We start from the raw sequence: 14,188 nt of genomic DNA on the forward strand, positions 1-14,188 counted from the left end.
TTATTTTTAATTTTTGTCCATTTTGATATCCAAAATCACCCTTTAAATTTCCCCCTACTGCAGCCAAATACTCTGTATATAAATATCGCTCAAAAGATCAAGAGATTTTTTAATCAATGCACAATCAAAACAAAATTGATTTTTGAAATGAACATTAGACTATAAATATCTGATGACAAAATAGTAATAGAAATCTGATTACTTATACAGATAACAGCCAGGAACCAAAATACATACTAAATTCAAAGACGGAAAGAAAGCAGTATAATCATGGGTGTTATATGAGAAATTTCGGAAACAGGAAGCGTGTCGTTTGAGATAAACGGTGAAGCCATCGTTTAGTCTTCTTTTATTACATGCTTTCGTATGCACAGTTACATTACAAAATCGTATCGCACAATGATTTACATCTCTGGATCTGGTACTGATCCACACAACTCGAGGGCAACATTTCTGAAACAATTATGCACTAATAATCATAACGATTCTTTGAAATCTAATTTTTCTGGGTAGCTAATGAAAGCAGAGAAAAAATAATTTGGAAAGATTCATGTGCATGATTGTTTGGCATTAACTGTATTGAGTCAGAAGCGTTGTCCTCGTTCAGGATAAGTTGACTCTCGTCCGTCTCTTGGAGCTTGATGTAAACTTTTATTTTATTTTAATTTGACTGCGTTTCTTTCAGTTTGATGTATTCTGATTTATTGATTCTGGTTTGTGTTATTATCCAGTAATTAGTAGTTCCTTTTGTTTATTTTGCGAAGTAAATATTTTTCACGCTTTTTTTTATATTAAAAATAAGAGAAATATTAAATTTTCCCTTATATTTAAAATACAAAATTTGTACATATAAATAATAATTTTTTTAAAGTCATCTATGACTTAATTCCGCAACTATAATTTGATGCAACGAAGGAAACCTTCATATACGATAAAAGTTTAGCTATTACAGAAGAACGATACAGTAAAAAAATCTATGAATCGCTACCTCAAATAAAACTGAAGATGTTTCCAAAAGGCGGACAAGGTCAGCGACGAATCGTTGCTTTAGCATAATAAAAAACAATCAGCCTTTTCTCGTTACAAAGTCTTCCTCCTGTGGAAACACATATGGCATTTCACTTTGTATTCTTTTCGCCTTACTTTTATGGATACGATATACACATACGTTTGTAAGACAGTTCAAAGATAGTTTATTGGGTAGCTCCGGATTTCTAGCTGCTCATTACTCGTTTGAAAATATACAAAAAGACTACCGGAGGATTTTGCTATCTTTGAAATGTCCAATGCTTCCGCGATACACCTTTTCTTCTTCTATTTTTACACGAATAGTTAGCGCTTTATTCATTGTAGGCTGTTCCAAGAGCATTCACGTGGATCTAGGTTGATTCTTTTTACCGGAAATTCCAACATGAATTTATTAGACCTCTCGGGAAAACCTATAATTGCATCGAGACAAAGCGTCGTTCCTCTTTTTTCGATATTTCGATCTTCTCATATAATTATTTTACAACGTGTTACTTACTTATGTTTGTTTGTTTAGAGACACGGGTTCCTCTCGGAGGTATCAGTGAACTCTCGCTTTCTCGTAGAAAAGTGGAAATACGCAGTTTCGGTTCACTTGCACACATTTACTTTCCAACCATGACGACTCAAGTATCAAAAATGTTTCGGTACGCGTTCAGTGCCAATATTTCGGCCAATCAAAACATTGCTGCCGTTTTGCACGCTAGTATTTCGACAACTGTTGTGCAGTTAAAATTATTTAAGAACGTCTAATAAGTGTTTGCGTTTGTCATTTTAGCAAGTTGTAATTGACGTACAGATTGATAGTGATTCTGACTGATTGTAGAACAATTATTTAATTCAACATTTAATATAAGTTTGTTATGTTCTTAACGGAAATTGATCTATGTTTATACTAAACACATTGTTTTTGTATACATAAATATATACGTAGGAAATATAAGAATTACAATAAAGCTACAAATAGAAAATCTTAACACTTTGACTGCCACGCTGAAATCACATGTTTCGCTCAGGACGCCATGGGAGTATTTATATTAGTGGTCACAGGTGACCATTGTGGCGCCTTGGTTACGATTGATAACGACAAATTAAAACAAGTCTTCGTTACGATCAAGTGCTTCGGTCACCAATGACCACCGTGGCGTCACAGGAGAAACCGTGGCCGGTCATATATGACCAACGTGGCAGTCAAAGTGTTAATAAACAGAAACCACTGAATTTACCCAAAATTTATGGGTATATGTTCCGATTGAATGTAAAAACATGATTTTATATTTTTTTTACCATTGCTAAGAGCAATGAAATATTCAATTCTGAAATTTTACTTTGAGTTTAAAAACATAGTTGTCCTTAATATTTAATGGTTTACTTTGCATAAATCCAATGTTTTCTTCGATTAGACTTTGATCATATTAAAATCAAATTTTCAAGTGATAAGCTTTAAAAGAGTCATTATTCACAGCGGATTAGGAACATAATAATTATTTTGTACGAATTGGAAAGAACGAGAATCAGTGTAATTTTCTCACTGTAACGTGATAACAAATGTCTTATAATGTTGAATCACATTTTTTCTTTTTTTCTTTAATCAAAATCTTATCACTATTTTTCTTCGATTGAGTCGCCTAAGAAATTGAGAAGGTTCAATGATTCGATTGCAAACATTTGGCACGATCTATTGTGTAAAAATATCGTACTGCTCTTTGTTACTTTGCTTATTCGTTCTACACACTTTGTTTTTGTTTCTCTTTTTCACTCTTTCTCTCTCTTTTTAGTCATACATTTTTCGTACCATATATCATCTTAAACGTATAAAGATACTACATGAATTAATGCATAAAATACTCTTCATCGGTATAAACGCATTGTTGTCTTCGATCATCACTTTTTTTGGAAATCCTTTCGAACTTTCAACAAGATCGTCAATTATTGATGTTTTTCGAGTTAATACATCATATATCCTTTGAAATTCGAAACTATTGTACATTTTGAAAGTTTTAAGCGAATAAAATTATAGTTTTTACATGTATAAAAAGATTCTTATATTTTAAAATAACCATTTTGACTACTCTGTGAATATTTGAGTATTACAGTAAAGTGATCATCCTAATTTTTTTTCTGCATGAAACAACTGCAATTGTATCAAAATTCATGTTTTCAAAAATGTACAATAATTGATATAGAATTTTATGTTTTATACAACTGACGTACGTGGAGAAACCTCGACAAAATTTTGTACAGAAAAATCGATTTTCCCTGAGTGGTGACGAGCTAATCCTGAATGTTTGGTGCCCTCATGATCTACCACTACCTTCTTATCAAGTTATTTTATCATACACAATGGATACGTCCAAAAAATTTTTTGTCTCAAATGTATAATTTTTTTCATGCAATTTTCTTAAACACTCTATCTGAAATCATCTTTCCGTGAATTAATAATTAAAATACAGAACACAATACGGTTACAAAAATTTCGTTTTCACAACGAAATCAAACAATAGTATTTAAATAATCTAAATATAATAGTAAGGCAGTGAAATAAAATAAAAGGATAACACATACAATTATTTGGAAACTCCAAATTTTGCTTAAAATTCTTTCCGATTGAAAAGATAGATTTCGAACGTTCTCTTCCTTACTACCATCAATGCTATTTTATTTTTCGTCTTGTATTCATTTTAAAGAAAATTTTGTGTGACTTAACATGACAATCTAATAAAAGACAAAAATTATTTTTCACATTATACATATTCTCCTATGTAAAACGTTGCTTATTACCGACTTATTTGACATAATTATCCCAAATTTTCGTTCTTTTTTCATTGTACAAATAATTCTACATCTCTTGAGCGAAGATCCTATTTTTAATTCTCGAACTTTTACATTCGAGTTTTAAGTTTTGAATTTTTGCTTTCAAAAGTTCTTTCTTATTATGCTTCTAGTATATGATTATATCGATCAACAAAGGTTTCAAGTAAAGTGTGTGTGAGTGGTGTCACTGAGAAAGACAAGATAGTAGCAACCAAAAACGAACCCGTCATATTGTATAAAGTGTAGAAAAAATAATGGCCATGGTTTCCCAAGATTAATGTATACAGACAAATCAGTAAAAATTGGTGATAAACATTCCATATAAAATTTACATCAGCTTTGAAATTAGTCGTTTTATTTCTATATATAAGTATATAATTAGCTCATTTCTGAATTAATGTTTCATTAAAAAATCGCTCGTAATTTTGAGAATTCAAATTTCGCAGACTTTTACCAATTCAATTACATAGAATTATGTATGAAAACCTGTACCATTATTTTTCTTAAATCTTGTACACTGTTCTTCAAATTTCCTTGAGAACAGAAATATAAAACGTTAAAATTTTCAACTGAATAGAGCTTAATGTTTAGCAAACCCTACCAACTGAAAACGGAGTTAAAATAGAAATGATCACGTATATGTTATGTAGGAGAGCTGTACCAACGACTTGTCTCGCAGCGATTTTTATTGGTGGAAGGCAGTGCTCGTGTTGTACATCTAAGTAATATGCTTTACGTATAAGATTAGAATATACATAGTTTATGCTGCGAGATAAGTCGATTCTCATTTTATAATCTATTTTATCTCAAACGATGTTGCCGTAACATGTGTCAACAGTGGTGCGCTAAAGAATCTCTAAAGAATTAATAGTCTGCTTTTCGTACAAAAAGAAGTCGTACGAAATTCATAAAAAGATTTGCGAAGGATGCCTCTAGAAAAAAAGAAACAATGGGAGAAACACTTTGCCGTACCACCAGACTTACATATGTCTGATTACCTTTCATTTAAAATGTACACCTACACGTAACATTATTGCTATTCGTCGCGATAAGATTAACTTACAGTCTAAAGATTTGTACATCTGTATTTTCTTTTTTCCTGTTATCATGATGTCGACAATAGAGAGATTGTCTCCGACGCGCTTTACACGGTGTGCACAACAAACCGTTAATCACTTTTCCTGATTCATACAACTGTGATTAATCATAAGTTACAGATCTTGAAGTTGTAGGTCAAATTATTGAAATCAATGCTGTGCAAAATATGCTCATTAGCATACGATCCTAAATTATACACAGCGATTGAACGAAAAATGCAATAAACGTTCTCTGACAGACAACATTATCTTTTCCTAAACAGTTTAATTTCTATGAACGAAATAATTATAAAGCTAGAAACTCATCTCGTTTAATCGATTAGAGTTAAACTAATTGCAAGTGAATTCGGTGAAGATGCACAATTCAACATCGAAGATGGGGCGATGAGTTCCTTGCTCTAGCACGTCTCGGTTGCCGATCAGGCATCATCACTACCACGTCTGTCAACGGATACAGCACGCTTCTGCCTGCACGCTATTTCCATCTATCTTCAGCTAGGTTTCCCAGGCGGCCCATGGCTGGGTGGAGAAGGTCCATGTGAATGAAGATTATGAACATTACCTACTTGATTACTTGTGAGACTGGACATAGTGGGTTGATACATTGAAGGCATATAACTGCTCGATGATTGTGGCACTGACCTAAAAGTACGATCGAATATTAATGAAGTTTTCTAAGAATTAAACAATACTATTAACGCTAAAAAATGAAATAATGATTGCTGTAACAATAATAATAAAAACGGAAAAAAATGCACTGCATTAATTCCTCACCTTGGAGCTCCACGTAGAGGATCCGGCGTGACGGATGAATTCCTCACCACTCCAGAATTACTGGCAGGTGCCGGGGATACTATATTACTTGGTTGTCCTTGATGGTACGCGCTTCCAGCAGGACTATGTCTGTTCATAGTTATAATAGCAAGGACTAAATTTTATTGTATCTATACTTATAAAATTACACGATAGCTGAACAGGTTACCTGATTGTTGGACTAGGTTGAGGCGCAACTAGAGACGTTCTGTGCTGATACTGAGGAAGCGATGCTGCAGCTGGAGGTGACGGATCCGGAGGCAACCCATTTTCCAATGTAGCCGAATGATTGCTTGAACTCGAATGGGGCATATACGTGTTGTTTACTCTAGATTCACGATTCACCCTTGGAACGGGGGCTGTAGCTCCTGGTGGAACATCAGGATGTGGAACATTAGGATGAGATGGATTGACGGATGGGTGGATGTTGTTTGCTGCAATTTGTTGAAAGTACAGTTAAAAAAACAGTATTTGGTTATTAAATGCGCGGTTAAGGATTGAAATGAAAGAGAGAAAATCACCTGGATGAGTACTGGGTTGACTTGTAAGTGGGATCGCAAGCCTAGCGTTCACAGCCAACAGGTGATCTCTCCTTTGTAAAAGACTATTTACATGTTCTTCTAGCCTAAGATTTTCTGCTCTTAATTGATGAAGACACGAAAGTAGGGAAGCGACTGTAAAGAGCGTTAAAAAAAATACTGTTTTAATTTTTTTTTTTAAATAAATGTAGTAATTAGTAAACATAACACGCAATAAAGCAATATATTTTACATTTTATTAAATTTTGGAATCTAAAGGTTGAAAATGACGGCTTTAATAATATAGAAGAAATTCATGCAAAATACTAAATAATAGAGGTGTGAAGAATAATCCCCAGGTTCACCAAACCCATGCGAGTGAAAGCATGTTTTTCCTTGCCGTACACTCACTGTCAAAGTGCTGGGCTTGTTCCATAAGAAATTGACTTCCTTGCTCCCATTGCCTTTCCAAAAGTTGATCCAGTGTTTGAGGTATTGCTCCACCTCCCAATGCACCAGTAGCAGTGGTACTAGTGCTCGTATTAGTATTGGTATTAGTATTGATAATTGTATTGTTGGTAGTATTAAAAACAGAAGAAAAAGACGTAGGCGGTGCACCGGTTTGATTGGATCGTATCTGTTTATAAAATGAGATATCATGATTAAGTCAGAAAAAATTACAAGTATATTGTGCATTAGAAAAACAATTCAACAATCATGTCATTTTTAGAATACATACAGATGCAATCACTCGACTATGTAACTGTGGACCGACTAAATTCGTTGTAGAATTACTCGCTTCTGTAAAAATAGAATGTGCTTCTAATTCCTGTGAAAGTGTATCAGACATTTTTTGTGCCATTGTTGAAGTTGGGTTCAACTGGTTTCCTAGCATATGCGGTGCACTAACTCCATTCTGAAATCTATCATATGACGTATATTAACAAGTGTTGAATAAGAAGGAGTGTTAAGGATACCTAGTTCTAATTCTTACAATTTTACATCTTTTTCTTCTTTAGTGTTTGTAAGTGTTGGAGTACTGGATGCAGAAGGTGTAGGTGTTGTAGATGCTGCGCTGGCACTTTTCCTTTTGCGTCTTCCTGGTCCACTGCTACTCATACTCTCCGACCCAGGACTACTTGGAGGAGATTCTTTGACGGTAGGACCCATTGCGTTGGTGGAACCAGAACTAATGCTACTGAAATGGCCAGCACCTAATGTAGGTCCCTGAATTATTGATGATACCGGTGCTACAGTTACAGCAGGTGGAGGAGTCTGATGATTATTTCTTCCCCCTCGTTTAGATGTTGTTACTACTGCACTACTGGATACTGAAGTTACAACAGAAGAAGCTGCTGGTTGAGTATGTTGCTGATGCTGATGCTGCTGTTGCTGTGACTGAGTTTGTACTTGTGGCTGTACTTGTGGCAGTGCTGGTAGACTATTTGATGATCCACGCTTTGGTTTGCGGGATTTTTCTTGCTTATCTGATGACTGAGAGCTAAGAAAACAATAATAAGTATTCACTTATAAAGTTGTTAGTTTCTAATGCATTAATTTAAAAAGCAAAAATAAACGTTACTGTTTAGAAGACAAGCCAATAATATAATGATAAAAATAGCCTCTTAATGAGGATTTATATAATTAATTGGACATTATGATAATGTCATGAGAATTTTGCCAAATTCATTGTAAAACATAACATAAAAATAACAAACCATTGAAAATTGCCATTGAAAACGTCACGTTACTCCCTTTCTTCGTTCGTTGCCTTTAAGGCCTTTTGATGTAGAAGGAACAAACATAACCTCAAAGCGTGTTTAAGGTATAGACGAAGTACAAAGCATTAAGATATTTAATCTTGTATAAAGTTTCACGTGAATGACTATTTACAATTTATATCATATAAACAAAGTTATACGAAATTTTTCACAACTTCTTTATTTATACAATTTGAAGTTATTAATACTTTCTATTATTATATCATTTTTCACTACTTTCACAAAAAACAGACATAGCGTTATAAAACAACTATTTGCCATAGTATTGCGACTTTGTGAATTATAACATTTTTCTATCTGCACAATTTTTACATGCACAAAGAGGTTAAGAACACTGTAGCTTGTTTATTCTATGAGGCAGCCATTTCCACGTCGCTTAAATTGGCGCGCATTTTAAATCAAATATAATACTAGCGCGTTTTGGAATGACCGCTTTTGATCCTTGAACTGTTTGGATCGAAAAGAAATTTAAATTGATAATTACTATTACATATTACATTTTATATTGGTATCATTGATATAATTGGTAGACAATTTTTTTATATTTCACAAAATAAGGTAATTTTCCTTTCTCAAATTACGTCCTCTATAGTTTGCATTTGAAACCTCCTAAACATCACTGTATATATGTTAAAATTGCAAAATATTATTAGAAGATACAGATTAAATGAAAGTTGCGCTGACACTCTCTTGATAGAAGAAATACTGTTTGCTATAACAAATTACACTTCCAATATCAAACTTACCGAGACCGTTTAGCAGGAGCTTCTTCTGTCGCAAACCTCTCAGAACTTGACATAGCACTTGTTCTCGGTTCTGCAGTAGCTGCAGTGGTAATGATACTCTGTTGTAATTGTTGATACAGAGTTGGAGCACTTGTAACAACACTCTGCACCGTACTTGGAAGTGAAGTCGCTGTCAACGGAACGGATACAACTATGCTGTTTGATGTAGTTGTAGGTGATTGAGTAACAACTGATGACTGAGACTGCGTTACTGCCATTATCACAGGCGTGGTAGTTGCTTCTGTAGTGACTGGAGTATTTGATGATGATTGGATAGGGCTTTCGACCTTCAACTATAAGAAGATAACGATATCATGAACATAACATTATCACTTCGTATCGTCTCTTTTTAATGTTAAAAATTTGTTTACCTTTTTAGATTTCTCTGGTTCGGTAGTAGTACTCAAGCTCGTTGCTTCGGTTATGGTCGTCTGTACATTGTTGCTCGATACTGCTTGCTGCACAACAGAACTGACAGCAACAACAACAGAGCCGCTGGCTTCAGAGCTGACGGATTGATTTGAATTTTCGTTTCCTATCACCGTGGGTGTTCGTGCTCCAGTCTTTCTTTTTTTACTGTGGCTTGACGTCTTACTGGACGTCGACGAGTTTGATTTTGTTTGTCCACTGTTTTTGTGACTGGAGTTCGAATTCAATCCTGATTTAATTGTTCCACCAGCAATCGAGGTAGTGGACGTGGTGCCATCATGTCCAAATACACTCTCCGATTGGGTGACGATCGTCTCTACGAAGTTGGAAGTAGTGAATTTACTGGGATTTGTAGTGTTCTCTTTGGGTGTGTTACGGCCGCTACTGCTTTTGTCATCAGCAACGCCATTTAGTTCTAGACTTGGACTAGTATTGGATTTGTTTTTAGAATTGGTAGTGGATTTGGAACTTGAACTCTTTCGTTTACCGCTTGACGAAGATTTTATCGGGGTCTCTGCTTCCTTTTCAGGAGACGAATCTGAAGAGCCGTTGTCGGCAGGTATCGGCTTGTAAGGTGGTATAGTTTTTACATTACCACCTTTTTTCTGTTAAATCGAAACATAATATTAGTAATTAAATGCATAGTATGGATTAATTTAACATTCTATTATTATATATTTATTTACTAAAAAGTTATAAAACAAACCAATTTTGAGTAGTGATGCTGACAATATCCACAATATTTAACATTGTCAAGATAATTGCCAGCCTCTTCACAGAGCAAGCCAAGAGCCTGAGCACATGTTACATGAAACTGCTGCCTGCAGCCAGTCTTGTTGCATTGCATACAAGCTCCTACACCTGCTCTACTACCTCTTCCCTGTTCCTCACAGATATAGCATGACTAAAAGAGATATAAATATAGGAACACTTCAATTCACCATTAGGAACATAACTTAGGCAACGTGTGTTACTAAAGTTCTTACCTTACTAAACCTTTCTGAGGGAATAAGTTGTAAAATAATTGGTTCCATTGTTGTCACGTTACCAAATCGAACCTCTGGTATATATAATGCACAAACAACATGTGCCCATCCAGCCTGATCTGTTCTCTTAAGAGCTCCATCCCGGCTTGGACACAATTCACACCGCTATCAAATAAAATCATAACACATAGTTATAAATATGCGTTCAACATAAAAGTATTTCCATATTTTAAGAACAGATTTAACAAATGATCACTGTAGTAACCCTCGAGGTAATAAAACCATACAACTAAAATAAACATCATACGTATCAACACTTACATAGCTAAATATATGATAAAACCAATGTAACTTACCACACGAGCACTCCGTTCCTGCGACTCACACTTTCTACAATACCATGGTCCTGTTGGTACCGTAACAATACCATAGCACGCTGAAAAATGTATGTAAAACACATGTAGGATCAAGACTAATCAAGATACACTACAGTGTACGCAGAACATAGTAACATTATGAGAGCAAACCTTGATGTACGGCAACAGTACAACCCTGGCCATCGCAATACACCAGTGGATTTTCAGTCCAGCCCCTCTCGTCAGAACACACGCAGCACCCTCCGAGCATCTCCTTCATGCTGTGCTCCAGGCAGTTCGGAAAACGAGACTAGCATGAGGAGCTAGGCAAGCCTCTGGTGAATACGTGGTGCGTGACAATCCAGCTTTCGCAGTTGCATCCTGACGATGTTAGTCCTTCACGTGTATCTTGTCTTCCTGTTCGCGTTCCTCGATGCTCGTGCACACGCGTGACGCATTCAACGAGGCCGAATAATGTTGCCTCGCGACACGCACGTTTTTCAACTTTCCACGAATGACGGAAATGACGAACTGACAGCGCCGAGGCGATCGCAACTGGTACTCTACACCCCGTACTCTCGTCGTAAAAATTTCTTTACGAAACGTATTTTAAAAGGTTTGTTATTTACAACGGCGCTCTATTTGTTTCACTGGTCAGCCATCTTATTTTTGTTGTTGCGACCGAGCTACGCACGCGCAGCCGCGCGCTGTGCCGCGAAATCAGAAAAGCGTGTTCGGAAATACGACTTTAAGTTACGGTGATACCAGGTAATACCCTAACTTACGTATATTCTCACTTACGTTCTTTTTATTCGCGGTATTATTGGAGTTTTTGCAAGTAACTAAATTCGCATTCGTAACGTGAACTTTACATTATACCTCCAATTATATTTAACTGGAGAATAGATAATTTTGTTAATTTCACCAAATACACTCATTATGGTATCAAAATGATGATTACATATTTCCATTTTCATATACTAACCACGCGATAAAGGAAAAGGATTTACTCACTGCCTTGAAATGTGGATAAATCTTATTGTCAGTATTCCATACGTGCGGTCCCAATCGATATAATAGCTCGACCACATTTTAAAATACAATTATACACATGTTACATTTTACCTATAATCATAAAGTTTATTTGCTAACATAATAAAAGATAATATATATACAAATTTATAGTAGATATTGTGTAATAAAAATTGCTCGAAAGAAGCTGAAGTATCGTGATCGAAATCGCTGTTATGTATGTAATCACAGTCATTATTGTTGTAAGTTTCTGATTCAGTGAAATCTTGAAACAAGAATAATAATGTTACATTGAACGTAGTATAAAGTCATGAAATGAGGAGTCAAAATCGAAATAGAGTTTGCAAGATATGATCTGGTGTTTTGGTTGCAAATCTATGATCTTAATTGAAGTTTAAAAAAATTCTTATTGTAATATTTTAGGAAAAGATAATAAAATCAAAACGAACAACTATTGGGAAATGGTACAATTGTAATTGCAAAAATGAAAAAAAATTTTTAAATAACTATATTTCGGATTCGAATTCTTTTACAAATTATATTCGAGAGAAGTATAGCTAATTTGATAATTTTCTTGATAGAGACCATAACCATGGCCATAACTGTGATCGTGGTCCATGACCGTGATTATGACTATGCTATGATACTGTGATCGTAATTCATTTTCATATCTGTCATTCACATCCAGTGACGGATTAGGGTATACTGGGGCCCGAGGCACAATACAAAATTAAAATACTTAATACTATGACCAAAGAGGACTATTATTAAAAAGGTTTTTATTTAAAACGATAAAGTAATTAATCCGAAAAAACATGTTACAATTAGTATATTTAATTTGTTTTCTATTAAAAAGAAATTAATTTAAATAATAGTTTACGTGGATTTTTATTTTGCAAAGTTGTTAATAATGTTTCATAGTCCAAATTTTCAACTACGTCAGCAAGAAATATATGTTTTATCATTTTTGACTCTCCTTTTATACGCGCACTTTATGTGCTTTATGTATGATCCGTTACTGTTCTGTACTTTAATTTTAAGAACAGTTATCTATGTTTCTTTGTCCAATGTTTATAGATAGCACTAACGACCAAAATTTAAATCCTTATTAGAATAGAAAAGATTAATTAAATGTACAGAACACATAATTTTAATAAACAACCAACACTTCGTGAAATATCATATTTTCATGAAAATATTATAAAATAGTGGTTATTCATTTATTTTGTTTAAATGATTTGTATGTATATACTTGTAAATACAGAATGAGACGAGTCGAAGTAGTGAATCATATCGGCCATTAACGAACATACCTTGGTCGCGTACGCACGTAAGATTGACCAATCATGTGCTTTACTAGTTAGGCCAGGTTCCAAGATTTAGACATGAGTAGTATACAGTAGTACTATGGGTCCACTGAATGAACCACAGTGATGTAACTAATTACAGAATAAGACTGACGCTATTCTTACCTATGTAAATAAACAAAGTGCACATATTAATGTACAATATATGCGGTAATTGATTGTGATACAAGGAAAACTCTGCTAAGATAAATTGATGTAGTTTTATCTAAAAGAACATTCTCTACATTCACGATGGAAGTGCCAGTAAGGTAGAATTTTGTTTTACCATAAGTGGAAAAAATACCAATCGAATCAGATAAATAACATCACAGATAAAATACAAAAATGGAATTAAATAACGAATTGTATACTATTGAGTGGGCGAAACAGTCTCATCTATCAGACCTGCTTTCATTTTTTTATGAAAATTTCGACAAAGAGGAGACCATGTTGAAAAACTTGAAAAGTAATTGTAATTCATTAACTGAGGAGGAGGAAAAATTAATGAGACTGGATCATGAACGACTGATAAGAGCAATATTCACTTTTTCTCCTTGTTTGATAATTTTAGAAAACTCGTCAAACAAAATAATTGGTGCGAATTTGATGATAGTCAGTAAGAATCCCAAATTCAATACATCAGATGGTGTTTCTGCAGTATTCAGTAACAATCCGCCTAGAACGAAATTAATGAAGCAATATTTCAATTACTTGTCAGAAATCAGTGAAAAGGCTCATTTATTCGAAAAATTTCCTGAAGCCAAGGCTGCAGTAGAATTTTACGCTGTCGCTGTGGATAAAAATTACCGCAAAATAGGACTTGCAAAGAAATTAATGGCAGAAGGAATTTCGTTCGCACAGAATGTTCTTCGGGATATTGGATTCATTTTTGGAGTATATACTTCTATGTATTCGAAAATGGCAGCTGAGAAACTTGGATTAAAAAGTATTATGGACGTTGATCTTCTCACGTACAAGGATGCTGAAGGACGAACAATTTTTGAGAATACTCCACCACATAATATCATTTCTGTTATGGTTTTAGACCTTTAAGAAAATAGTACTAATGAATTATATTCATCCTAATTTTCTTATATCTTTCGTGTCATATTTTTAAAATAAGCAAATTATATAATTTTTTAAGAAAATAATATATTCAGAAAATACAAATGTAATTGTTTTAAAAACATTTTTTTTTATTTTAT

At 34.3% G+C, this 14,188-nt stretch overlaps 2 protein-coding genes across 6 annotated transcripts; one reads left to right on the forward strand and one right to left on the reverse strand.

Moving 5' to 3' along the window:
- Positions 1-332: 332 nt before the first annotated feature.
- On the reverse strand, positions 333-11,187 carry Alh (coiled coil domain containing protein Alhambra). 4 transcript variants are annotated; one of them, XR_013002153.1, is made up of 14 exons: positions 10,777-11,187; positions 10,606-10,685; positions 10,250-10,414; positions 9,970-10,167; positions 9,206-9,868; positions 8,796-9,127; positions 7,263-7,769; positions 7,008-7,191; positions 6,680-6,905; positions 6,272-6,424; positions 5,920-6,184; positions 5,712-5,840; positions 1,526-5,579; positions 333-1,439 (listed from the first exon to the last, which is right to left on the reverse strand). XR_013002153.1 is itself a non-coding variant. In XM_076380396.1 (13 exons), the coding sequence occupies exons 1-13, from the start codon at positions 10,883-10,885 to the stop codon at positions 5,429-5,431; spliced, it is 3,039 nt and encodes a 1,012-aa protein (XP_076236511.1). In that variant the 5' UTR covers positions 10,886-11,187; the 3' UTR covers positions 333-5,428. The 4 variants fall into 4 exon arrangements, 3 of the variants coding, with proteins under 3 accessions (XP_076236511.1, XP_076236512.1, XP_076236510.1); XM_076380396.1 differs by having other exon boundaries at positions 333-5,456; XM_076380397.1 differs by having other exon boundaries at positions 333-5,499.
- Positions 11,188-13,089: 1,902 nt separating this feature from the next.
- LOC143180739 (arylalkylamine N-acetyltransferase 1) lies at positions 13,090-14,100 on the forward strand. Of its 2 annotated transcripts, XM_076380683.1 has the most exons (2): positions 13,090-13,599; positions 13,702-14,100. In XM_076380683.1, exons 1-2 carry the CDS (start codon positions 13,329-13,331, stop codon positions 14,034-14,036), a joined length of 606 nt encoding a protein of 201 aa, XP_076236798.1. In that variant the 5' UTR covers positions 13,090-13,328; the 3' UTR covers positions 14,037-14,100. The 2 variants fall into 2 exon arrangements, with proteins under 2 accessions (XP_076236798.1, XP_076236797.1); XM_076380682.1 differs by having other exon boundaries at positions 13,090-14,100.
- Positions 14,101-14,188: the final 88 nt, after the last annotated feature.

The sequence above is a fragment of the Calliopsis andreniformis genome, chromosome 6, assembly GCF_051401765.1.
Source record: "Calliopsis andreniformis isolate RMS-2024a chromosome 6, iyCalAndr_principal, whole genome shotgun sequence".
NCBI lineage: Eukaryota > Metazoa > Arthropoda > Insecta > Hymenoptera > Andrenidae > Calliopsis > Calliopsis andreniformis.

Excerpts from the sequence above, each read along its gene's own strand:
- Alh (XM_076380395.1), bottom strand. The coding sequence starts at position 10,885 with ATGAAGGAGATGCTCGGAGGGTGCTGCGTGTGTTCTGACGAGAGGGGC. Across the intron at positions 10,415-10,605 it reads AGGAACGGAGTGCTCGTGTG|CGGTGTGAATTGTGTCCAAG; the intron begins GTAAGTTACATT and ends TTTATTTGATAG. Across the intron at positions 10,168-10,249 it reads CCTCAGAAAGGTTTAGTAAG|TCATGCTATATCTGTGAGGA; the intron begins GTAAGAACTTTA and ends TATCTCTTTTAG.
- LOC143180739 (XM_076380682.1), top strand. The coding sequence starts at position 13,329 with ATGGAATTAAATAACGAATTGTATACTATTGAGTGGGCGAAACAGTCT.